Source organism: Meles meles, chromosome 20 (assembly GCF_922984935.1).
Source record: "Meles meles chromosome 20, mMelMel3.1 paternal haplotype, whole genome shotgun sequence".
Lineage (NCBI taxonomy): Eukaryota > Metazoa > Chordata > Mammalia > Carnivora > Mustelidae > Meles > Meles meles.
In genome coordinates this window covers 18,325,246-18,351,506 of record NC_060085.1, presented here as the reverse complement: position 1 = coordinate 18,351,506, position 26,261 = coordinate 18,325,246, and the positions used below count along the sequence as shown (strand labels likewise).

The 26,261-nt window shown below is 46.3% G+C and overlaps 1 protein-coding gene across 3 annotated transcripts in view; it reads right to left on the bottom strand.

Annotated features, from left to right (window-relative positions):
- The window catches only part of FBXW12 (F-box and WD repeat domain containing 12), a 42,291-nt gene that overhangs the window by 5,417 nt on the left and 10,613 nt on the right, over positions 1-26,261 (bottom strand). Inside the window, exons 4-13 of one of the 3 annotated variants that reach the window (XM_045991464.1) lie at positions 18,190-18,269; positions 12,772-12,971; positions 12,129-12,166; positions 11,765-11,922; positions 10,789-10,907; positions 4,875-5,084; positions 3,687-3,845; positions 2,511-2,721; positions 1,870-2,048; positions 1,666-1,799 (exon numbers count right to left, since the gene is read on the bottom strand). In XM_045991464.1, coding sequence (XP_045847420.1) covers positions 1,666-1,799; positions 1,870-2,048; positions 2,511-2,721; positions 3,687-3,845; positions 4,875-5,084; positions 10,789-10,907; positions 11,765-11,922; positions 12,129-12,166; positions 12,772-12,861 — 1,298 coding nt within the window. In that variant the 5' untranslated portion in view covers positions 12,862-12,971; positions 18,190-18,269. Of the gene's footprint in view, positions 1-1,665; positions 2,049-2,510; positions 2,722-3,686; positions 3,846-4,874; positions 5,085-10,788; positions 10,908-11,764; positions 11,923-12,128; positions 12,582-12,771; positions 13,314-18,189; positions 18,270-26,261 lie in introns of those variants that run through there. The other 2 variants (XM_045991466.1, XM_045991465.1) reach the window with 2 other exon arrangements.

Genomic DNA, 26,261 nt, shown 5'->3' with positions numbered 1-26,261 from the left:
AGAAAGACAAGCCACAAAGTGGGAGAAAATATTTGCAAATCCTTATGTGATAAAAAAATTTATGTTCCAAATATATAAAGAGCTAACAAAACTCGATATTAATAAACAACCCAACTAAAAAATGTACAAAAGGTTTGTACCAATGCTTCACCAAAGAAGATATGGCAAATAAGCAAATGAAAAGCTGCCTGACGTATTAGGGAAATACACAGTACAACTATAATGAGAGCACAATACACACCTTTCAGAATGTAAAGTAGTCAAAACAAAACTGGAAAAGAACCAAGTAGGAATAAAAAGATAGATAGCCCCTAGGAAAGCGTTTTGCAGTTTCTTATAAGGTCAAACATACCATATGACCCAACAGTTCCCCTCTTATGTAAATATGGAAACATGTTCATCCCAAGCTAGAAACAACATAAATGACCCTCAGCTGGCAAGGTGATGAACTGTGGCCCATCTCTACAATAGGGCCCTCACCACTCAGCAACAAAAGGGAGTGAATTCCTGATACACCACAGGAGGGTGAATCTTGAAAACCACGCTCACCAAGAGAAGCAAGACACAAAGGGATACATACTATATAATTCCATTTACATAAAAGCTTAGAAAATTTAAACTAATTAATAGGGACAGAGGGGTGCCTGGGTGGCTCAGTGGTTTAGGCCACTGCCTTCGGCTCAGGTCATGATCTCAGGGTCCTGGGATGGAGTCCCGCATCGGGCTCTCTGCTCAGCAGGGAGCCTGCTTCCCTCTCACTCTCTCTGCCTGCCTCTCTGCCTACTTGTGATCTCTCTCTGTCAAACAAATAAATAAAATCTTAAAAAAAAAATAGGGACAGAAAGCAGATCAGTGGTTGCCTGGTGCTGGGGATGAAAGGAGGGAGAGTCTGCAACGGAGCCTAAGAAACTTGGGGGATGATGGAAATATTCTGTGGTTTGATTGTACTTCTGATTAAAAGACACTATGTTTTTGTCAAAACTCAAACTATGTTGGACAACTGCATTCTATTTGGGGGAGAGACATAAAATTTCTTTGCATTGTTAAAAGAAATTAGATGGATAAAAGACATAATGCTACACAATATGGAACGTGTGATATGAAGGGGATATATTTAAAATTACTGAGAGGTGCCTGGGTGGCTCAGCTGGCCAAGCACCTGCCTTCGGCTCATGTCATGATCTCAGGATCCTAGGATCGAACCCCACGTCAGGCTCCCCGCTCAGTTGGGAGCCCACTTCTCCCTCTGCCTCTGTTTCTGCTCATTCTCTCTACCAAATAAAATCTTTAAAAAACAAACAAACAAACAAACAAAAACCAAGAAGCAGCAACCCAAATGACAAACTCAAAAAAAGGTATAAACCTTGCTAATAAAGACAGGATATTGAAGATGTCGATGTTCCATATTCTGCTGTGGGCAAACTAATGGGAGCCCTTTTGGAAAGCCTTTTGAAATGTACTGCATGGGCTGCGAACATATTCTAAGAGCTAGTAATTCTCTTTTTAGACCTAAGTTTATTTATACATACATACATACATACATATATACATATATATATCCTTTAAAAATTTTTTTTTAAAAACCTCACTTATTAGCCCTTCATTTTTTCATATGGAAGAGTTGGAATCTTTGAGGAAAGGTGAAGTCACAGAAGCAGGGCTTACCAGCTCGGCGCCAAGTCACTGCCCACGTGCTCCAGATGACAGCAGCTCTTGAGGTATGGGTAACGGCCTTCCTCTTCCCACATGTACAAATGCAGAGAGTCATCCATGGACGTGCTGAGGACGTGCACAGAATCCTACAAAGGACACCTGGGATGAGCGGCCCCGAGTCCGAGTGCCGGGTGGTAGGTGGAGGCTTATACCTACCACCCATAAGTTGCCGATGGTCCTCTGGTGGTCCTCAAATCGCTGCAGCAGTTGGCCACTGATGGTGAAGAGGAATAAGGACGGCCCGCTCTCAAAGACGATCACATTTCCGTCTCCGACTCCCATCCACACAGGACTCTCCATGTGAGCCGGCAACAGGAAAGTTGCAACCTGGTGGGCTGTGTTCGTGCAAAACACACACACACACACCCGTGGGGGCGAACTGGGGATCCTTGAGTCTGCACAAGAGCTTTACGCAGAATGAAAACACACACTCCCTCCTTTCAGGGGACCTCAGTCTGCTGAGGAAGACGAAGGGCAGGCCAGTGACAGATACAGGTCACGGACCATGGTAATGGGTGCTGGACCCCACAACAGGGGGTGGTGGGCAGTAACAGGTCAGGCACAGAGGAAGCTTTGGGATCCAGGCCCTACAGCAGGATGGGAATCTGAACAGACCTGCCCAAGAGGGTGGGGGGCCGGTGGAACATAGTAGAAGTCCGAGCATGGGCAGGAGAGGCCTGCAGGCTCGGGTTAAATAAATCTCCTGCCCCCTTTCCACAGAATTATGGCTTCCAAAGAATACTTGCGTGGAAGGGTGGAAGGGTCTAGAAACCGTGTCTCCGTGTGGCACAGCCTACCTTGGATGTCTGTTCTGTCCCCCGTCCTCTCAGCCATTAGCTCGAAGGTGGTAAATCCCGTCTTTTGGAAAGAGCCTCTTCGGTACATCACTGTTACCCTGCTTGTCCTCCTTGGGGCCCAGCAGGCCCTGCAGCACGATGAATACGGGATAGAGAGGGACAGAGGGCTTTTGCCTTCTGCCGGTTTCAGCAAGCTCTCTGTGAGGAATACCTGGGGAGAGAGTATATTGCACATCCGGTCAGGTGAAGGGAGAAGTAAGAGCACGTCAGGACAGGAGCGACTCCAGAAAGGCCTCCTTCAAAGCCTTTGTTTTGTGGGGGTACCTGGCTGGCTCCATCAGTAGAGCATGTGACTCCTAATCTCAGGGTCAGGAGTTCAGGCCCCACGCTGGGCATGGAGCCTACTTAAAAAAAAAAAAAAAGAAGAAAATCCTTGTTTTGTGGCCAAAGGTTTATTCGGAATCTTAGGAAGCACTGAGGAGTAGCCTCTGCTTGTCTCTGACATCCCAAGAACTGGCTTCCTCTCCTGCCTGTCATGGTCATGTGGAGAGCAAAGCCACCAAAGCTGCTCTTCTGGGGTGCCTCGGAGCTACAAAATCATCCGGCCACATGGGAGCCCAGATCAAGCTGCCATTGGTTGGATAGATTTTTCCCTTCTTGGAGAACTCATCATGGGCTGTTCGGCTTTTGCTGCCTCCTCTCAGCTCCTCGCTCTCGGGTGCGTGGTCCGCATGTGCCACATGGTAAAAATGGCGGACTCAACGGCCACAGACTTTCTCAGAGGGACATTTGTAGGCCGATATGTTCTCATTTACTTCTGGACTTCTTTGTCCCTTCCAGCCAAGGTGGATAAAAGTAAAGTAAGGAAAGCTAAAAGGTTACCAAAGATCCTTCTTTCTTGAGACCTCTCTCACCTTCCTCTAACTCTTTGGCTGATTCAGGCTTCATGAGTAAACTTTTATTAACTTATTATTTTTTGCAACTAGACCCTATCACTTCAAAGGACATTGTTTCTTGGCTCCAAAAATGGATTCTATGTGTGATACAGCCTTTGAGAGGTGGGAGCACCCTGTGTAGTCCTCCCTGAGTTCTGTAGGTTCTCCAACACATCCTAAACCCCACTTTGCTAACGTTTGACCCTCTCCTCCCAAAGTTGAAGCACAGAGCACCACCTACCACTGGCAAGATATTCTGATGTGTCCCAGATGCAAAGATCCATTTCTTGTCGGGAGAGCAGTGTAGGAGGTCAACACTGTATTTGAATGCATTGACTTTAGAGACATGCCTTAGCTCAGGCACGGTCAATGTGTACATGTCACCTTCAGAGTTGCCTACCTGAAACCAAAGCACCACCACCATGTCAACAGAAGGAGACAGGAAATCCTAGAGCCCACAGAAGGCAGCGCTGTCAGTTGCAAAACATACCGTGGTTTCTTTGACCCCATAATGGAAATGAAAAGCTACCTCAGCATTGTGAGAATGATCCCCCAAAATACAAGTTCCTAAGCCCCAATCTTCTCAAGAACAGTTACTCACAGCACATCAATGTTAGGGCCAATTTAATGTTAAAACCTTTTAACTATTAGGGCCTGCTTAGCCAGAGCGACTCCATATTGCCTCGGTAGCCATATTGTTGTTTACATCCACGGACTTCATTGCAGGAATAAACGCCCCAGTAGTTCCTGGTATGGTTCTGGGTATCGATTCCGGGAGTAAACTCCTTAACAATAGAAGCCACGTACCTTGGGTCTGCGGTTATGCCCTATAAAACCAGCCTGTGAGATCGGGAGGGGGTCGCTCTCTTCGGAGGTGGCCCTGGCTGGTCAGTCTGACTTCTAATGCTTGGCATAGAATAAAGCTCTACATAACTTTCACTTTGTCTCAGTCTTGTTCCCCTGGTGGGTCAGTCTAACTTCTAATGATTGGCTTAGAATAAGGCTTTACATAACTTTCACTTTGTCTCAGTTTCATTCCTTTGATAATGGACCCCAACAATCAACACTGTTCTTTTCTCACGACTTCCCAAACCCATGGCTCTCTCTCCATATTCCCTGTCCAAGGTCAAGTACTGCACAATACACACTTGAAAGAAGAGACATAGATAGGAAATCATTCAGGGAGGCTTTTTTTCCCCCTTTTCTGGAAGAATGACTAGGGAAAACATACTTGCGATAGATCAAAGGCCAAGATGGTAGCGGAGTTTGTATGGCCAATATTTGTGGGTATGTTTGGGCTCTCAGAGTTTGTGGTAGGGAGGACTCCAAGACAGACAGACAGTAATGGGACAGTCATGGGGGCACAACACTTGTCAAGGCAGCGGGCATTTTGTTCTGTGGGCCCTCTCTAGGTGCAGGGCTCACTTACCATCAGGAAGGGGCCATCTTTTGTGAGACAGATTTCCAAGGAAAAACAAGCCTGTGGCATGGTGAGAGTAGCCAGGGCTTCTGCATCCTGACAATTCCACACTTTGACTGTTCCCTCCAAATCCGCAGTGAACGCAAGACGCATCTGAGGGAGGGTCACCAGACGCATGATGCTCGACTGCTGGGCGGGGCTGGACCAGATCATAGTGCCCTAGAGAATGAGAGGACACTGTAGGTGTGCGAGGAACTCTTCACACCTACTGGGCTTTCTTTCTGCCAGTGTTTATTTGAAAGTTTCCTCCAGATCCATTTTTTGCTTCTGGCAAAAGAATTAGAAAATTCTGAACATCTTAATTATTTGAGGAGCAGTGAGCACAGAAAAAGAGCATCACAGTACATTCAAGGCAAGATCTCACTGTGCGATCAATCAGCATAAAGAATGATCAGGCTTCTGAGCTCAAGTCAGTTCTGCCTCTTACTAAAGGTGTTACATTCAGCATTACTTACCAGTTGTGGCTTCTTACAGGGCTCTTGTATTACATTTCACAGCACATGAAATAGTTTTTCTGAATTCTTTCTGCCTAGGGATGCCAGGGTAGCTCTGTCGGTTAAGCATCTGACTCTTGGTTTCAGTTCAAGTCGTGATCTCAGGGTTGTGAGATTGAGTCCCATGTCAGGCTCCACGCAGAGTCTACTTGGGTTTCTGCCTCCCTCTCCCCATACTCCCAAATAAATAATGTTAAAAAAAAAAAAAAGAATTCTGCCTAGTCCACAGTAGGAATTCAAAGAATATCAACTCTCATAATTATTATTCCATCATCGATCTTGTACATTGCAGATAAGACAAAAGAGAGTTTCCCTTCTCTTCAGCTTTTAAAAAATTGTTGGGGCGCCTGGGTGGCTCAGTGGGTTAAAACCTCTGCCTTCGGCTCAGGTCATGAACCCAGGGTCCTGGAACCAAGCCCCACATGGGGCTCTCTGCTCAGCAGGGAGCCTGCTTCCTTTCCTCTCTCTCTGCCTGCCTCTCTGCCTACTTGTGATCTCTGTCTGTCAAATAAATAAAATCTTTTAAAAAATTGTGAAGTATATAAAAAAGAACACAAAAATATATGTAAAATTTAGTTACTACAAATTGATCATCTAACTCCCTCTAAGCCCACCGGTACTTGCTCTATTAACTTCTCCACACTCCCCAAATATAATCACCATTTTGGTCTGTAACACTGTGCAAGTGGTCATCCCCAAATTGGGTGGCTTAAGATCAAAACCACAATGAGATCATTTCACACCGGTCAGAATGGCTAAAGTCAATAACACAATGACCAACAAGTGCCCACAAGGGTGCAGACCGAAAGGAACCCTTGTGCCCTGTTGGTGGGAATGCAACCTGGGGCAGTCGCTGTGGAAAACAGAATAAAAAAATTAAAAATAGAACTACCACTTGGTCCAGCAAGTCCTTTACTGGATATTTAGCTGAAAAAAAGGAAAATGTAATTTGAAAAGCTCTATGCATTCTTGGGCACCTGTGTGGCTCAGTGGGTGAAGCCTCTGCCTTCGGCTCAGGTCATGATCTCAGGGTCCTGGGATCGAGTCCCGCATTGGGCTCTCTGCTCCGCAGGGAGCCTGCCTCCTCCTCCTCTCTCTCTCTCTGCCTGCCTCTCTGCCTACTTGTGATCTCTGGCTGTCAAATAAATAAATAAAATCTTTAAAAAAAAAAAAAGCTCTATGCATTCTTATGTTCATTGCAACATTATTTACAATAGCCAAGATATGGAAGCAACACAAGTGTCCATCAATAGATGAGTGGATAAAGCAGACAGACAGACACACACACACACACACACACACACACAATGAAATATTATTTGGCCATGAAAAAGAATGAAGTCTTGCCATTTACATCAACATGGATGGATCTAGAGGGTATAATGCTAACTGAAGTAAGTCAGAGAAAGACAAATAGCTTAAGATTTCACTCAAATGTGGAATTTAACAACAACAACAACAAAACCAGAAAAGAGATAAGCCCCCAAACTCATAACTCTAGAGAACAGTTACCAGAGGGGCAGAGTGGGAGATGAGGGAAACAGGTGATGGGGATTAAGGACTGCCCTTGTCATGACGAGGTGATGTACAGAATTGCTGAATTGCTACATTGTAGACCTGAAGCTAATCTAATGCTGTATGTTAACTACACTGGAAGCTTTTGAAATAAGCAAAATAAATAATAATAAACCCTCTCCAAAAATACTGGGTGGTTAAAACAGAAGTTTTCTCTCAGTTTCTGTTAGAAATTCAGGTACATGGGGCGCTGGGTGGCTCAGTTGGTTAAGTGACTGTCTACGGCTCAGGTCGTGATCCTGCAGTCCCGGGATAGAGTCCCAAATCAGGCTCCCTGCTTGGCAGGGAGTCTGCTTCTCCCTCTGACCCTCTCTCATGCCCTCTCTCTAATAAATTAAAGAAATTTAGGTACAGCTTAGCTGGGTGGTTTGTGGCTAGGGGTCTCTTTATGGGGTTGAAGTTGGCTTTGTAAGGATGAGGCTCAAGAGGGTCAACTCATTCAGCCAGCAAGTTGGTGCTGGCTATGTGCAGCCCTCAGTACTTCTCCACACAGACCTTCCCTGCAGGGCATCTTAAGGGTCCTCATAACACTGTGGCTGGCTCTCTAGGAGCCACTGACTCAAGAGAGAAGAAGTGTCTTTTAGGACATAGCTTTGGAAGTTACGCACCATCATTTCCACAATGTCCAATTGGTTACCAAGGTCAGCCCGATTCAGGGTGGGCGTGGACTACCTAGGATCATGAATACGGGACAAGGAATACTGAGGTCATCTTCCAGATTGGCAGACACACTCCACCCTGCAGTCCCTAGTAACTCACCTCCCTCCCACATGCAAACTACACTTGCCATTGCCCATGCCCCCAAATAGCTCACCGCTACAACATCATCACAAAATCTGGATCTCGTTGTTTGAGGAGATGAGGTTCTTCATATTCAGTTCATGTGAAAACCTCAGAAATATCCCAGTTCTGACCACCATCCCCAACATACAAGCATAGGACATTATACCATAGGTAAGGATAACATTATAGACCGTTTCCTCCAGGGTGGGGGAAATGGCAGTAGAGGGGTGGGAATCCCTGCTACACAGAAAATTCGAGATCCGATGAGAATGTGCTGGTAGGACATTGACCAGGACTCAAGGCCCAGGAAAGATTCTTCAGGACTCCTGGCTCCACTCTCTAGGCTCTTGGTTCTGCCTTCTGCGTTATGCTGCCCCATCCATACCCGGTGGCCCAAATCAGTAGCTGAGTAGGGTCACAGGCTGCCTCTTCCCTGTAAGAGTTCAGGATTCAAAGGCCTCTCTTCCTGTTGTGATATTTCAGCACCCTTGCCAATATGATTCCCTGAAAAAAACTTTGTGGATCTCCAAAGAAACTTACAGGAGTTGACGTCATTAGACTAGAGCCACACCCACAAGCTTTTGAGATGAATCCCGACACCCTCGGAGGCGGCTGGGTCTGCTGAGGACGAGGCTTCAACCTGTGAGGTCCACAGCTTGACCTCGGTTCTGAGGCACCCTCTTAGTTCTTTCTGAGGTCGAAAAGAATGTTGCGGTCATGGTATGGTTTATTAACACTGCCCTGCACTGATCTTGCTTGCAGTCTTGGCCTTAAATCTTAGCACCATTCGCCATCTTGAAAGACTGCAAATTTTCGGAACCAGCAAGCTTTGGCTCTCTTTTATCTGACAGTCATTTTCTCCTCTCCCTCTTATTTTACTACAAGCAGCAAGCAGTGGCCAGCCCTCAGCATTCTGCCTAGAATTCTCCTTGGCAAGAGCATTCAATTCCTTGGATCTATTTGCTCCTTTTCACATTAGCCGGGGTGACAATGTTGCTAAATTTTCTACATCTGCAACAAGAACCCTGTTTCCTCTGGTGTCCAATACCCTTGTTTACATTTCCCTTTGTCTTCACTGCCAGCTTCATGGCAGGCCACTAGGTTTCTGCTAGGTCTCCTCAAAGTCCCAAACTCTCCTCAGGGTTTCTCCAGCTTCTTCTCACTGCCTGATTCTAAAGCTTCCACACCTTAAATTACAATCAAGAAAAGTAGTACTAAAATCTGTTATCTGTTGCTGCCTAACGCCATAGCAGCTCAAAGCAAGAAACTCTTATCTCACACAGCTTCCGTCGGTCCAAAACTCGGGCAGTGAGTCACTGAGCGGCTCTGGTTTCAGGTTCCTCACTTGGTTGACTGTGGATACAATCTGAAGGCCAGAAGGTTAGCCTCCAATGTGATTCACTCACAGGACAGCCAAGATGGTGCTGGCTGTTGGCAGAAGGTCAGAGATCTTTGCCAAGTGGACCATCCACTTGGCTTCTTGGATGTCCTCAGGGACATGGTGACTGGTTTCCTCTAGAGCGAATTATCCAAGAGAGTGCCTTTCTGATTTTCTCAGCTTTAGTGAAATGTAATTGACATATAACATTGTGTAACTTCAGGGGCGCCCAGGTGGCTCAGTCAGTTAAGTGTCTGCCTTCGGCTCAGGTCATGATCCCGGGGTCCTGGAATCGAGTCCTGCATCAGGCTCTCTGCTCAGCAGGGAGCCTGCTTCTTCCTCTCCCTCTGCTGCTCCCCCTGCTTGTGTTTCTTCTATCAAATAAATAAAATCTTTTAAAAAAATTGTATAACTTTAGGAGTCCCTTCTAGACTTTTATTTCATCATTCTCCTGCCACCTCATATATTCATAAAGGGTTTACTTGTCATCATTCAGAAGACCCTGTGTGAAAAATGGTCATTAAATTCTTCTCACAGGGAGGAGAGAAATCCAAACAGGGAAGGCCAAGAAAAATACAATAACTTGTGACCCACTTTGGGGTCTTCTGATTCCCCACCTAGTGATTCTTGCACTACATTTACTGATCCTGATGTAGAAGACCTTTGTCTACCCTGGAAGTGACTGGAGTTAGAGACCACTTTCTGAAAAAACCAACACAACAAATGCCAACAGTTGAGAGAGAGAAGTAGAATAGGTCGTGGAGAGACACAACAACCCAAGTTTATCTCACAGCCGTTCCATGTTACCACTAGAAAGTAAGTCCCTGTACAAATCTATATTGAGAAACACACATACGGGGCGCCTGGGTGGCTTTCAGCTCAGGTCATGACCCCGGGGTCCTGGGATCAGGTCCCACATCGGGCTCCCTGCTCAGTGGGGAGCCTGCTCTCCCCTTGCTTGTGCATGCTGACAAATAAATAAAATCTTAAAAAAAAAAAAAAAAAAGATAGGCGCCTGGGTGGCTCAGTAGGTTAAGCCTCTGCCTGCAGCTCAGGTCATGATCTCAGGGTCCTGGGATCGAGTCCCACATTGGGCTCTCTGCTCGGCAGGGAGCCTGCTTCCTTTCCTCTTTCTCTGCCTGCCTCTCTGCCTACTTGTGATCTCTCTGTCAAATAAATAAATAAGATCTTATTAAAGAACTACACATTAACAAGTGAATTTTCTGTATGTCTATCATCTAAATGGAAAGGTCCCAGATTACCAGTTAGAAGACCCAATTAGAGGGGCGCCTGGGTGGCTCAGTGGATTAAGCCGCTGCCTTCGGCTCAGGTCATGATCTCAGGGTCCTGGGATCGAGCCCCACATCGGGCTCTCTGCTCCGCAGGGAGCCTGCTTCCTCCTCTCTCTCTGCCTGCCTGTCTGTCTCCTTGTGATCTCTCTCTGTGTCAAATAAATAAATAAAATCTTTAAAAAAAAAAAAAAAAAAAAAAAAAAAGAAGACCCAATTAGAAACTCTGTCTCTGTCACCAATTCCAAGCACCATTCCTGCCCCCCACCCCAGCACTTGCCACCTGTGTGGAACAGGATGGACGCGATGAGGCATTCCTTGTGCTCCTTGCTGGCTAGACTCACCTCCTGCAGGTCCCAGGCATAAAGCATGTGCTTTGATGACACTGTACAAATGACTGACTTCTCCTCTCCACCCACTGCATGGCCATATCCTGACAGATAAGCCATAGGTCCTAAGATTCCTAGAAGGAAACACAGACAATACTGGCTCACCAGATAGTTGAGGGATGAGCCAATTGAATAAAAAGGGCTCTGGAAAGATAACGAAGTTTTCCTGCACCCTCTTAGGAGAGTTTGGGAAACAATTATGGAGAAGAGGAGGAGCTGGTTCTAGAGTCATCCATACGTAGGTTCCCATTGCAGATTGGCCTGAGGCACTGGCCGACTTATTTTTCCTCCTTCGTTTCAGTTTCCATACACATAAAATGAGGATAAAGAGGTCTCCATCAGAGAACTGTTCTGAGTTTTATTTTTTTAATATTTTATTTCTTTATCAGAGAGAGAGAGAGAGAGAGAGAGAGAGGGAGCACAAGCAGGGGAGCAGCAGGCAAAGGGGGAAGGAGAAGCAGGCTCCCCACTGAGCAGGGAGCCTGATGTGGGGCTCGATCCCAGGACCCTGAGATCATGACCTGAGCTCAAGGTAGACGCTTAACCAACTGAGCCACCCAGGCGCCCTTCTGTTCTGAGTTTTAAAAGAGGTACTAGAAATAAAGTTAATGGTAGGCCTGTTATTCAGTTTCCTTCTTGTTTAAAATCTTTATTTTATGAGGAACGGGAGGCCTTTGGAGAAAGGAAGTCACAGGGCCTGATTTTAGCTCATGTAAAGATCACGCTGGTCTTTTCACACACCATAGATGGTGGGGGCCAAGAGAAGATGGAGGGAGACCTTGACCGTGACCACAGCAACCCAGTCCCACTAAGCCTTCATTTTATTTGTCTTCACTGAATGAAGACACGGGGGGGGGGGGGGGGGGGGGGAAGATAGTGCGTTTCTTAAGACTAGATTGTCATGTTCCTTTAGGGGACCCTATCCCCGTACCGAGGTTCCCACTTGCTTCTCTGAAGATAAAGTCCTCTGGCTTCACCCTCGCCATCCGGTGCTCCAGCTTTATTTGTCTGAAGAAGAACTGCTTCCAGGTCTGTGAGCCCGGGCACGGGGAGAAGCCGCAGAAGCTCCATTTCCTCAGACACAGGTTTCTGGAAACAGAGTCATCGGCCCCCCCAGGCAGCCCCCATCAGCTCCCTCCTCAGTAGCACGGGTCTCACCAACCCTTTCTTCACTGTAAGCCTCACTCGGGCCTCTCCCAGCGCAGTCCCACCCAGGCCGCCTTGGTACACACTCGGATGCTCTCTCCCTCCCAGGACACACCCCTGCCTTCCTGCCTCACCCTTCCCTTGCTCACCTCCATAGCTGGTCATTCTCTGCAAGCCTGTTCCAGCACTGAGGGGGAGAAAGGAAGAGGTAAGCAGGCGGTCAGTACCCAAAGGCTGGCTCTTCCTTTGCTCTCCTCTGTTCTGGAAGCCAGGCCCTCATCTCAGTGGTTAACCAGCCACCACTGGTGGCTCTCAAAGCCCTCCCAGTCTGGGGGGACCGGGACACGGTAACCACAGAGGCCCATCGCGGCAAAGACAGGCGCTCGGAATTCTTGTGGGAGAAACATTGGGTTTCCCGGGGCTTCAGATGGACCATTCGATCCGCGCAGCGACACTTGGATATTTGTCCTTTTCGTTTAACAAAACGTGAGGCCCTCAGAGCGCAGGAGGCGAACCCCCCAAAACCCAGCGCATCCCTCCGCTCTTCCGCGAGCTGGTGCTCCACCGGGTCAAGAGAGGCAGCTGCAATCCGGGCACTGGGTCTGTGGGAGCCGAAGGAAGGGGCCGGAACAGGGTAGACGTAAGCAAGGAGGGAGGCGGCGTGGGCCCAGGGCTGGGGTCGCCAAGGTGCCAGCGCGGAGGGGCTGAGGTGAAGGGGGTCTGTGTGACGACTCGGGGAAGGGGGTGGGGGGGAGGGGGCCCAACAGAGAGCGGCTTGTGGAGAGCATTTACCCTGTTGACTCGGGAAGCCTGGAGCAAGCTGAATGCGTCCAGGAAGGAGAAGATTTTCAAGAGCGGCACGTCAGGCACGGGAACCTCCATCTTGCACGGCCTGAACCTCCATCCGGTCTCCTCTCCGGCTGCTCCGAATTTAACGTTTTGGCCCAAGTCTGCGGCACTCGGGAGGATCCCCACCCGGAGCTCATCGGGCTCTGACAGAAACAGGCCGCAGGTGGGCGCGCTTCGGCCTCTGACCCCCCGGCCAGATCCACGCCGCTGGGGGCACCGCCCTCCCAGCACCTGCTTGTTAGTGTTCATTGTTTAAAGTGTTCCACGGGACCTTCTTTGGTGCTGGGAACCGAAAGTGCAGGGTCTGGGGCCGCTCAGGGGCTGATGAACTTGTCAGAAATTTAGGAGTTTTCCACGGACACACTCACATGCGCCAAATTCAAGTCTCTGTGTGACACCCTTTAAGCTCCAAATCACCAGTGTAGGGAATCAGCGTGGCCAGTTTGGTTTTCTTTCTTTCTTTCTTTCTTTTTTTTAAGATTTTATTTATTTACTAAAGAGAGCACAAGCAGGGGGAGCAGCAGAGGGAGAGGGAGAAGCAGGCTTCCCGCTGAGCAGGGAGCCCAATGTGGATTCCATACCAGAACCCCGAGATCATGACCTGAACCAAAGGCACACACTTAACTAACTGAGCTACCCAGACACCCTGCTTGGCATGTTTATCTATTTTGGGACACGGAATCTGCCATCAGGGCCTATCTTCTAGCACCAGCACAGCCCTGGGTTTCCACCTTTGCGCATTCCACATCCCGGTGGGAGGAAAAAGCATGGGCCACACAGACTTTTCCCACAGAGGCCCTGCCAAGGGCACAGGGACCATCAGAGATGGCTCCCACAGGTGGTACCTTTCTCTTGTGACCCAATTCTTTTCTTCCAAGAACTTGACTACTGATTCCAGTATTTTCTATGAGTTCCTCTGTGAGGCTCAGTGATGACGACCCCTTTCCTTGAACTGCTGCCTCCAGCCTGACCCACGGTAGTAGTTCTTGGAAGACCTGTTTTCCCTACAATGTTATCTACTCCATTATCCAAAACCAGACTGGGCTTTTCAGGGATAAGTGTCTTCTTCCTCAGAATTTGCAGTGGAAAATCTTTCACCTTGACAGGCCCATCAAGTACAAACCTGACAACTATGGGAGGACACATTTTTCATTCTGTTGAATTAGGTTCATAGACAATCAGTTTGAAGAGAATGTCCTTTGGGGCACCTGAGTGGCTCAGAGGGTTAAGCCTCTGCCTTCAGCTCAGGTCATGATCTCAGGGTCCTGGGATCAAGCCCCGCAGGGGGCTCTCTGCTCGGCAGGCTCCGCTGAGCCTGCTCTGCTTTGCCGAGCAGAGAGCCTGCCTCCCCCTCTCTCTCTGCCTGCCTCTCTGCCTACTTGTAATCTCTGTCAAATAAAATAAAATCTTAAAAAAAAAAGAAGAGAATATGCTTTAAAGAGAAAGAAATTATCATAAAGAAAAAAATTCTGGTTTTAGGAGCGAGATAAAGGGAGTCTTCCGGTATCTTTCATATCAGTAATTCTAGTCTGTTCTAAGTCAGTTTCCCTGAACAATGCCATTTTACTGATTATGAAATTATAATCTGTTTTTTGGTTTATCTAATTCAAATGAATGAGCAAGCCCTTAACAGACTCTTTACACTTTAATACCAACAAAAATATATATTCAAATTTATTAGACCTTGATATACATCCTAAGCTTTTCTTCAAATATATTCATGTATGGGCTAACAGCCCATGGGACTGCACACCCGTCAGAACACCTAAAATAAAAAACACGAGAAACAACAGGTGTTGGCGAGAAAGGGGAACCCTCGTATGCTGCTGGTGGGAATGCAAACCGGGTCAGCCACTGTGGAGAACAGTATGAAGGTTCCTCAAAACTTAAAAATAGCGGGGCACCTGGGTGGCTCAGTGGGTTAGAGCCTCTGCCTTCAGCTCAGGTCATGATCCCAGGGTCCTGCATTGGGCTCTCTGCTCAGCAGGGAGCCTGCTTCCTCCTCTCTCTCTGCCTGCTTCTCTGCTTACTTGTGATCTCTGTCAAATAAATAAATAAAATCTTAAAAAAAGATCTTTTAAAAAAATTAAAAATAGAGGCACACCTGGGTGGCTCAGTCGATTAAGTGACTGCCTTCGGCTCGGGTCATGATCCTAGGGTCCTGGGATCGAACCCCACATCAGGCTCCCTGCTCAGTGGGGAGCCTGCTTCTCCCTCTCCCTCTACCTGCCTCTCTGCCTGCTTGTGCTTTCTATCTCTCTGTCAAATAAATAAGTAAAATCATAAAAATCATAAAAAAAAGATCTGTCTGTTGTTTCTTTAAAAATATTGTATTTATTTCTTTGACACAGAGAGAGAGATCACAAGTAGGCAGAGAGGCAGGCAGAGAGAGAGGGGGAAGCAGTTTTCCCGCTGAGCAAAGAGCCCGATGTGGGGCTCAATCCCAGGACCCTGGAATCAGGACCTGAGCCAAAGGCAGAGGCTTAAGCCACTGAGCCACCCAGGTGCCCCAAGATCTGTCTGATGTTTAAAAAAAAATTAGGGGGGCACCTGGGTGGCTCAGTGGGTTAAAGCCTCTGCCTTTGGCTCAGGTCATGATCCTGGAATCCTGGGATCGAGCCCCGCATCGGGCTCTCTGCTCAGCAGGGAGCCTGCTTCCTCCTCTCTCTCTGCCTGCCTCTCTGCCTACTTGTGATCTGTCTGTCAAATAAATAAATAAAATCTTAAAAAAAGAATTAGGGCACCTGGGTGGCCCAGTTGGTTAAACAACTGCCTTCGGCTCAGGCCATGATCCTGGAGTCCCGGGATCGAGTCCTACATCAGGCTCCCAGCTCCAAGGGGAATCTGCTTCTCCCTCTGACCTTCTCCCCTCTCATGCTCTCTCTCACTGTCTTTCTCTCAAAGAAATAAATAAAATCTTTAAAAAAAATTTTTAAAAATAAATAATTAAAAATAGAACTACCCTATGATCCAATATTTCTACTACTAATTCAGAAAGATGTATGCCATCATATGTTTATGCAGCATTATTTACAATAGCCAAGATATGTAGGCAGCCCCAGTGTCCATCAATAGACAAATGGGTAAAGAAGACATGTATATATACATATATATGGAATATATACACACACATACACACACAAGGGAATATTACTTGGCTGTAAAAAAGAATGAAACCCTGCCATTTACAACAACATGAATGGATCTAGAGGGTATCATGCTAAGCGAAATTAGTCAGAGAAATACAAATACCATATGATTTCACTCATACGTGGAACTTAAGAAACAAAACAAATGAACAAAGGAAAAAAGATACAAAAAACCAGAGAGAACAAATTGATGGTTACCAGAGGGGAGGGAGGTGAGGGGATGGGTGAAATGGGGAAAGGGATCAAGAGGACACATACTGTGATGGGCACAGAGTCATGTTTAGAATTGTTGCATGGTTATAATGTACACCTGAAACTATTTTACACTGTATGTTAATTATACTGGAATTTTAAAAAAGATTTTATTTATTTATTTGTCAGAGAGAGAGCACAAGTAGGGGGAGCAGCAGGCAGAGGGAGAAGCAGGTTTCCTGCTGAGCAGGGAGCCCGATGCAGGACCTGATCTTAGGACCCTGGGATCATGACCCGAGCTGAAGGCAGATGTCTATCGACTAAGCCGTCCAGGTGCCCCTGGAATTTTTTAAAAAGCCTCAAATCCGGAAAATTCCTAAGAAAAACAAAAGCTAAATATTTACAGCACTTGTGGGGAAAATCTTAAGTTTCCCAGAATGAATTATAGTTACATATATAATATATAATATATATATGTGTGTGTGTATGTATACATAACTCTATACACAAATGATTTGAATATATTTATGTCAGTTAGATGTCCCCCAAAGCACTTAATTCTAATACATCCTTTGTCTTACCCTCTCTAAAATTTTAAAAGCCTGTCCAATGTGGAATCAATAAAATGACAAAAAAACCCACAAAACAAAACAACACAGGGGACTGGAATTTGGTGATAAGCTTCCTTCCAGCTCTCATGGTCCAGGACATTGAATGTAAGAACGGATCTTCAGGCTGCTGCCCATTCTTAGTCTCCAAAGGGTAAGAATGGTGATTTCAAACTGACTCTGTCTCGGGATCTCTCTCTCTTTTTTTCTCTCTGTTCTGTTCATCCTTTCTTCTCCAGATCAGGGCAATCACTTACCTTTGTTTCATTAAGGTCTTTTTCTGAGGTTTTATCTTGTTCTTTCGTTTGGAACACATCCCTCTTTTCTTCATGTTCCTTGACTCTCTGTGTTGTCATCCAACTCTCCCAGTCTTGGTGAGTGGCAGAGTGGCCTCATGTGGGAGATTAACCTTGTCACTCAATCCTGCCCTATCTCTTGCTTGTCTCCCAAGCTCTGCTGATTGTCCAAGTCGCCTACCTTCTCTTTAGCGGCCCCTAATCGCTGAGGGAATGCCAAGATGTGTCAGCATCTCAAAGGGGAGGATCTCGGTCAGCACTGGATTCAGGCTGACTGGAAGTCTGACCCTCAGGCAGCAGCTTTTAAACATGCACAAATAGCAGTGCCTGGCTGGCACAGTTGGGCTTGGGTTGTGACCTCAGGGTCATGAGATCGAGCCTCATGTCAGGCTCTGCACTCAGTGCAGTCTGCTTAAAATTCTCTCTCCCTCTGCCTCTGCCACTCCTGCTTGTACTCGAGCACATGCTCTCGTTCTCTCTCTCTCAAATAAATAAATCTTTTTTAAAAAAATCCAACGTGTACAAATATACCTTTTTCAGGAGAAGACAGATGTTTCTATCTGCTTCCTCTGCACTGAGCCTTGGGGAGCTGGCCAGTTGAGAACCGTTTCTTTCTTCACTACTTTCCTGTTGAGCCCGTGAACATAAGCACCACTGATCATGAGAGCAGGCTCTCAAGAGATGTGTCCTCTGGTGTCTCAGTCAGTTAATCGGCTGCCTTCAGCCCGGATCCTGGTCTCAGCAACTTGGGATCGAGCTCCGAGTCGGCCTCCCTGCTCAGTGGGAAGTCTGCTTCTCCCTCTCCCTTTGCCCCTCCCTCTGCTTGTGCTCTCTCTCTCTCTCTCAAGTGAATGAATAAAATCTTAAAAGAGAGAGAGATGTGTCCTCTGGGCAGCAGACACAAAAACCAGGGTACCAGGCATGTACAAGATCTCTTTTCTCAGAGACACCGCAGATCTGGGGTGGGGTAGAGGGAGAGCAGAGATGGCACCCAAGATCTGCAGTTCATGTTTGTTGCTTTCCCAAGTCTCCTGTGACTTTAAATTGCATCCCTCTGGTCACAGGCACAGCCCTGTAATGCATCATTGACTCAGCAAACACCGAATGTGTGCTTACTCGTCCTAGTCCCTTTTCTGAGCAGGGGGGCTCACCAGGGAGAGGACTCAGGCTTCGCTTCCCCGATCTCTCTGACTCGCCTGGAAGAGAGAGAGACAGAAGGTAGAAGTCGGGTTAGGTTGGCATGCTCCGGGGAGCCAAGGGCAGCGTCTCTTGCTCTCTGCTGAGCTCCCAGCCTCTTGAAGTTTGGTCCGATCAGTCCAGAGACCTGACACCGTGCCTGGCACCTTGAAGGTATTTAGTAAATATTTGGTTTACTGCTTGCTTGCATGAATGAATATGTGTATGAGAAAGATTGTAAACAAAGGGGAACAAAGAGAGCAGAGGAAACATTAGCATGGGGGGGGTGTGGCTGGCTGGCTGCCTACCAACCTGTGGGGTCATCTGCGAGTACCAAGAAAGGATGGAAGCCTCAGGTCAGCAAGGAGTCCCGCTCCCACCCAGTTATGCCTTGGGGAGGTCCTGCAACACGAGAGTCTCCTCCTCGCCCATGGGAGGAATCCGGGGCTCTCTCCTGCCAGAATGGGCCTTCGCAGGTGCAGAGCCTGCACACTCAGGGCATGAGTGCTGCTACTCCCTCCCTTTCCCAACCCCCTGAGAACGTGCCTTAGTCCTTTCCCCTGTTCTTACTAAGTCCCGAGCCACCCGCAGGGTCCTTTTCCACCTTGCACTCTACCCAAGCATGGAACGAATTTCCCATCCTGAATCTCAGTTTATAGGAGGGACTGACTTCGACAAACCGAAGTTCTGAATGAAGCCCAGTTTATCCATTTTTTTGTTTTTCTTTCTTAAGATTCCACCCATTTGTGTGACAGAGAGAGATGCAGTGAGAGAGGGAACACAAGCAGGGGGAGTGGGAGAGGGAGAAGCAGGCTCCCCACTGAACAGGGAGCCCGGTGTGGGACTCGATTCCAGGACCCTGAGATCACAACGGGAGCTGAAGGCAGATGCTTCACGACTGAGCCATCCAGGCGCCCCAATCCATTTTTTCTTTAACGAATTGTTCTTTTCCTCTTTCAGGAAAACTTTGCCTACCACAAAGTTACTTTTTGCTTGGATCTTTATTGTTTTGGGCGTTCATCTTCAAGTCTGTAGTTCACTGCGAATTAATTTTTCTGTGCAGCTTCCCATCTGATACAGCACCACATGTGGAAAAGGTGTTTTTTTCTCTACTGCAGTTCACTGACAGCTTTGTTGAAAATCAGGTGATCGTGACACACGTTGGTCCATGCCTGGATTCAGTATTATGTTCCATCGATCTAATCATAAGGACCTCTATACTTTGCTGGGTCTTGAAATGTAATGTTTTCCTCTCTAGCCCTGAGAGACTCTGAGATGTTTTAGAGGCTTTCTGTCCAAATTCTTATTCCCTGATTCCATGTAGTCTAAGAATTTGGCAAATGCCTCAAGAGGAAGGAAAAACCAAATCATACGTTGGGGTCCCATCCTCCTGCCTCCTTTCCCTAGAACACTGGCCACCCGAATCCTGGCTTCCTTGCCATCCACAAAGTTCAATCTTTGTTTTGCTTACTTCCCTGACCCTTAGCAACCGCCCTCCCCAGACCTCCAGGGGCCTGGGTTTTCAGGCTCCCTCCTGCTATTAACAGCCCTTGGCTCTCACTCTGGTTCACTTCCTTTTGCCATCTGCCCACTCAGACCCTAGTTTCCTAGGCTGCTCTCTCTGATCATGTCATACAGAGTCATTTCTTAAAATCATATTTCCTTTTTAATCTGGTTTTCATGGGAGCATGAGGCTTCCACCATCCACTCCATCATAGCCAGAAAAGGGTGCCTGGATTCCTGATTTAAATGAGGTCTATATCCTGATGACTCCCACATTTATATATCCTTCCCAGGCATCTACATAGTTGAAAACTAGGTAGCCTTTTGTCTTCTTAACATTTATATTTTGATATCCAAAAGGCATCTCAGGGGCACCTGCGTGGCTCAATGGGTTAAGCCTCTGCCTTCCGTTCAGGTCATGGTCTCAGGGTCCTGGGATCGAGTCCTGCATCGGGCTCTCTGCTCAGCGGGGAGCCTGCTTCCCCTTCCCTCTCTGCTTGCCTCTCTGCCTACTTGAGATCTCTGTCTGTCAAATAAATCAATAAAATATTAAAAAAAACAAAAGGCATCTCAAACTTCCAGTGTACATTTTCCCTGTGTCCTCATGCATAGTAACTGTCACTTAGATTCATTCTCTTGCTCAGGCCCCCAAATCTCACATTTTTTCTCGATTTCTCTTTCCTTGTGAACCTCCTCTCCCCTTGGAGAACCCCATCTCCTCCTTCACATCTTAGCTCAACTACTACCTCCACATAATTTTTCTTAAAATTTAAAAAAAAAGTTTTTCCTAAAATAACACTTCCCATCAAGTGTGGTCCTTTTTGCTATTTTGTCTTCATACCCTTAACAGCCCCTGTAATTCACTTACACATAAATAAAGTACATTTATTTGTTTATCTATTTATTGTCTCTCTCCCTCCAAGGAAGATCATTTCTTTGATGAAAGGAATCTGTCTAACTCACTTCCGAACCAACGAAGTCCAGGCTTGTTTCTGGAAATGTAAGATTTAATTATAATCCAATGAATAAAGGAATGGATGAATCCATTTTAAGCTGATGAGCACCGCAAGTACCCTGAAGGGCACAGTTGCTAACAACCCCGGGCTAACACGGAAGGGTTCCTGCCTGATGTAAGGATAAAATGAGTGAGAAATGAGGCTTTATTTTCCCTGTTGAAAATAAAGGAAGAGATTTCCTTCCCTTCCTTTTTTTTAGAGCATTACCTTGAGAAATTTTGCAATAGTAAGCTCTTTCTTTGTCTCTTCAAAGTGTATAAAATCTTTTTAAACCCTAAATAAGACTTGCCAATCCAAACCATAATGACATATCGCCTCACACCAGTCAGAATGGCTAAAATTAACAAGTCAGGAAATGACAGATGCTGGCGAGGATGCGGAGAAAGGGAAACCCTCCTACATTGTTGGTGGGAATGCAAGCTGGTGCAGCCACTCTGAGAAACAGCATGGAGGTTCCTCAAAAAGTTGAAAATAGAGCTACCCTGTGACCCAGCAACTGCACTACTGCGTATTTACCCTAAAGATACAAACGTAGTAATCCGAAGGGGCACGTGCACCTGAATGTTTATAGCAGCAATGTCCACAATAGCCTAACTATGGAAAGAACCTAGATGTCCATCAACAGATGAATGGATAAAGAAGATGTGGTATATTTATACAATGGAATACACGCAGCCATCAAAAGAAATGAAGTCTTGCCATTTGCACCCATGTGGATGGAACTAGAAGGTATAATGCGGAGCAAAATAAGTCAACCAGAGAAAGACAATTATCATATGATCTCCCTGATATGAGGAATTTGAGAGGCAAAGTGCAGGGTTTGGGGGGTAGGGAAGGAAAAAATGAAAGAAGATGGGATCCAGAGGGAGACAAACCATGAGAGACTCTTAATCTCAAAAAACAAACTGAGGGTTGCTGAGGGGTGGAGGGGTAGGGATAGGGTGGTTCGGTTATGGACACTGGGGAGGGTGTGTGCTATGGTGAGTGCTGTGAAATGTGTATGTAAGCCTGACAATTCACAGACCTGTACCCCTGGGGCAAATAATACATTATATGTTAATTTAAAAATGACAAATAGTAAATAAATAAGACTTGCCAGAGTACACGTACTGTGATGAGCACTGACCAATGTACAGAATTGTTGACTCGCTCTGTTGTACCCCTGAGATTAACAGAACACTGTATGCTAACTGCACTGGAAAACAAAGAAATAAGCCACTTGCCAGCTTTCTGACCCAGGAATGTCTTTTTCAAAGACCCAAGAAGACTTCCCTTTAAAATGTTAACGTTCAGGAAGAGAGCACCCCTATCTCGCAGTTTCTGTGGGAGGGCAGGAGCCTACCTTCAGTGGGTACCTTGCTCCCAGTTGAAAAACTATCTCCTGTCATGAAGATAAGAGTTATTTTTCCTTTGTATAGAACCAGTGAACTAACACAGATGGTCACCCCAATACCGGGTGAATTTAGGATGAGCCACATAATAAATTGTGCTGGCAAGTCCTCTTGGTGAATGCTTAGTCATTTATGGTCTATCTTGGGAGCATGTGTGTAAGGGGTTGTGTCTGCTTGACCATAAAAGGGTGAGATTCCTACCTGTCTTGTAACCTGTCATTGTAATCTCTTCCTGACTGCCTTTGAGCCACAACACATTCTGGCTTGATGCTTATTCAATAATGAAATTTCTTTTTCTTCTTCTGTCAAATAAATAAATAAAATCTTTTTTTTTTTAAAGATTTTATTTATTTATTATTTGACAGAGAGAGAGATCACAAGTAGGCAGAGAGGCAGGTAGAGAGAGAGGAGGAAGCAGGCTCCCTGAGGAGCAGAGAGCCCGATGTGGGGCTCGATCCCAGGACCCTGAGATCATGACCCGAGCCGAAGGCAGCGGCTTAATCCACTGAGCCACCCAGGCGCCCTAAATAAAATCTTTAAAAAAAAAAAAAAATTTTTATTTTTAAGTACTCTCTACACCCAGCGTGGGGGCGCAAACCCACAACCGTGAAATCAAGAGTCAGGAGCTCCTCCAACTAAGCCAGCCAGGCGCCCCTGGGAGATGGTGTTTTTCATTACATTTCTGCGATGCTGACAAAGGTAGGGAAAAATTACATCTCTTGAGGGTATGTGAATTTGGGGCATATTCCAAACACACATTTTCTCAGAAGCAATAAGCCAAAGGGCAAGACAAACACGAGTTACATCCAATATAAATGAAGGCCGAAGTGACAGGGATCCAGATCTCTAAGTTGAAGAGGTTCGCTTGTGCTTCATATTTTCCCACCCTTCCTTAAAAAAATACAGTAGAACTAGATATTTTTTCTTGATAGAATGAGACAAAATATGCAAGAATGCATAGTATGCTTTGCTGAGCAGTCCCAACCTATTTCCTGTGTTTTTCTGAACAGATCTACATTTTCCAGAAAAATATTTGATGAGCTCATGAAGTTCCAGAGGACGCCTCCACAGGGCTTTCTCATGTGACTACTGCTGGTTACTGAACGGCCTTAGAAAGAAAATGGACTTTTGCTGTTCTGGGGGACAATAGACAAATTAGGAAAGTGCTTCATTACAGACGCCCGGTAGAAATGTGAAGGCTAGGGATGCCTGGGTGGCTCAGTTGGTTAAGCGGCTGCCTTTGGCTCAGGTCATGATCCCAGGATCCTGGGATCCAGGATCCCGGGATCCAATCCTGTATCCAGCTCCCTACTCTGCCGGGAGCCTTCTTCTCCCCCTGCCTGCCACTCTGCCTGCTTGTGCTCGCTCTTTCTCTGACAAGTAAATAAATAAAATCTTTTTTAAAAATGTGAAGGGGGTGCCTGGGTGGCTCAGTGGCTTAAGCCTCTGCCTTCGGCTCAGGTCATGGTCTCAGGGTCCTGGGATCCAGCCCTGCATTGGGCTCTCTGCTCAGCAGGGAGCCTACTTCCCTTCCTCTCTCTCTGCCTGCCTCTCTGCCTACTTGTGATCTCTGTCTGTCAGGTGAATAAATAAAATCTTAAAAAAAAAATGTGAAGGCTAATGAGTAGTTGTTTTGGGGGAGAGAAAGAAGTCTAAGTTGGGCAAAATGGGGGCAATTAACTATGCCTCCTGTAGGGGGTGCTCCTTTGCAGTGAGGCTCCATAGCTCCGCCCATTCCATAGCTCCGCCCATCAGGATGGGCCAGTTCGCTGGGCTTCAAGACTCTTTGGCTCAGGGTCACATACAGGACGTGTTGTGTATGGCAGCCCATGGGCACTCTGGTGAGCCTGCCTAGATGCTGAGGGAGTGATAGCTCTCTGCTACAAAAGGGGAAGACAGTTTCGCCATATTTCTCCATACGGCATCTACTCCACTGTTGAAATTTGGTTTCACTGTTTTTCTGGTGGAAAATTCTGTTCACGCCCAGCAAACTGGTATTTAAACTGTCTTTTGGAGCTACCTATGATTTTCCAAGGTCTTTTTTCTTAGTATCAGCCTTTAAAAACATTCATACTTGTACTTTATGGTTGATGCACTTTCTTTTATACAGAAAAATAATTTAGGAGAACCCATACTTTTCTCTCCATAATTAGATGTTTCTATCTCAGTTTGGTCAGTTTCACCTTCCTGGTGAAAGCAAATCAGCAACTCTTACACCGTGTGGGTGGAAATGTCCACAGCTAACGTATATGATCTCATAATCTTGGAAGAGTCCTGTTGGACACTTTTCAATGAGAAAATATTTTTTCCTAAAATTAATAATGATTGGGGGAAAATGTGATTCTCTGAACTTGCTCTAAGCAATATGGCAAGTTTCTCCGTCCTCAATAAGAGGAATAGAGTAGTTCCATTGATGGTCCGTTTGGAGAGGGAACCTCTGATTTGTCTATTGATTGCAGAGATATGTATCATAGATACACTCTTGTCACCCCACCCCCCACCCCATTGGCTCACCCAAGTTCACCTGCAACTTTAAAGCAAGAGGACTTCCCCAGTGAACTGTCAGATTTACATCCCAGGTATGGGCGTCTTCTCTCTGCCTGAGGCTTTCGGGACCTGAGGGGTACCACATGAACTTGCTGGGCTGCATAGACAGGACCAGGGATGGGGGAATAAAGTTTCTGAGGGTCCCCCTCAGGAGGACCTGAGGGTCCTCCAAGGGGGGCATGGGAGTTGGATGGGGAAATGTTGCAGCCTCCCAGACTGAACAGGGATGATTCTGACTTTGTTCCACACCGCTTCTGAGACCTGCTCATTGATGCCACAATGGATGGTTTTTCTACTTTCCTTGTCTCATTTCCCCACTTCCTCATTTTTTTTTTTTCTCCTGGGGACCATCTTTAACATAAAGTATACCATTTGAGTCCTTGTCTCAGGATCTTCTTTGGGGGAACCAATCCTAAGACCATCAGCATAGGGACTCGTCAACTGTCGGTCAGATGACAGTGAGGACTGTTTGGCTAGTGTTAAGTGCCACATTTGGGAACATCCCAAAGACATGCGGTGGATTGGGATGGGATACAGATGGAAAGTGAAGCACTAACTCACACATTAGTTCTAGAATTTGAACTATATGTGGGGAAAGAGATTGGAAGGTCCTGGAGTTGGGTGTGTGGCCAATCATAACCTATGGACATGTTCAGAGAGCCAGAATATCACCACAGCAGCATTTATAGACCCTCATTTCTTTTCTTTTTCTTTCTTTTCTTTTTTTTTTTTTTTTAGGTTGTATTTATTTATTTGAGAGAGAATGAGAGTGAGCAGGGGTGGGGGAGAGAGGCAGGACAGAGAGAAGCAGACTACCCACAGAGTGGGGACCCTGATGTGGGGCTCGATCTCAGAACCCTGAGATCATGACCTGACCTGAAGGGAGACATTTAACCAACTGAGCCACCCAGACACCAATGGATCCTCATTTCCTTTTTTTTTTTCTTAGTATATGTGCTGCCAAAGCGAGCACTCCTTTTTTTTTTTCTTAAATATTTTATTTATTTATTTATTTATTTATTTATTTATTTATTTATCAGAGAGAGACAGTGAGAGAAGGAAAACAAGCAGGGGGAGTGGGAGAGGGAGAAGCAGGCTTCCCCCTGAGCAGGGAGCCCAATGCAGGGCTTGATCCCAGGACTCTGAGATCAGGGCCCGATCAGACCCTGAGCCACTCAAGCACCCCTAGACCCTCATTTCTTATAGCAGGAAGGCAAACAGCAAAAATTAAGGCCAGGAATTCATTACAAGGGCTGTGGAATTAAAAGGATATCAGTGCGGACACCTGGGTGGCTCAGTTGGTTGAACAACGGCCTCCAGCTCAGGTCATGATCCTGGAGTCTGGGATCGAGTCCCGCATTGGGGCTCCCAGCTCCCAGAGAGTCTGCTCCTCCCTCTGACCCTCTCCCCTCTCATGCTCTCTCTCACTGTCTCTCTCTCAAACAAATAAATAAAATCTTTAAAAATAAATAAATAAAAGGATGTCAATGCACAGACCTTGCAGGTCTTCTCTGCTAAATTAGGACACTAAAACCAAAGGAGTAAGACCCTGATA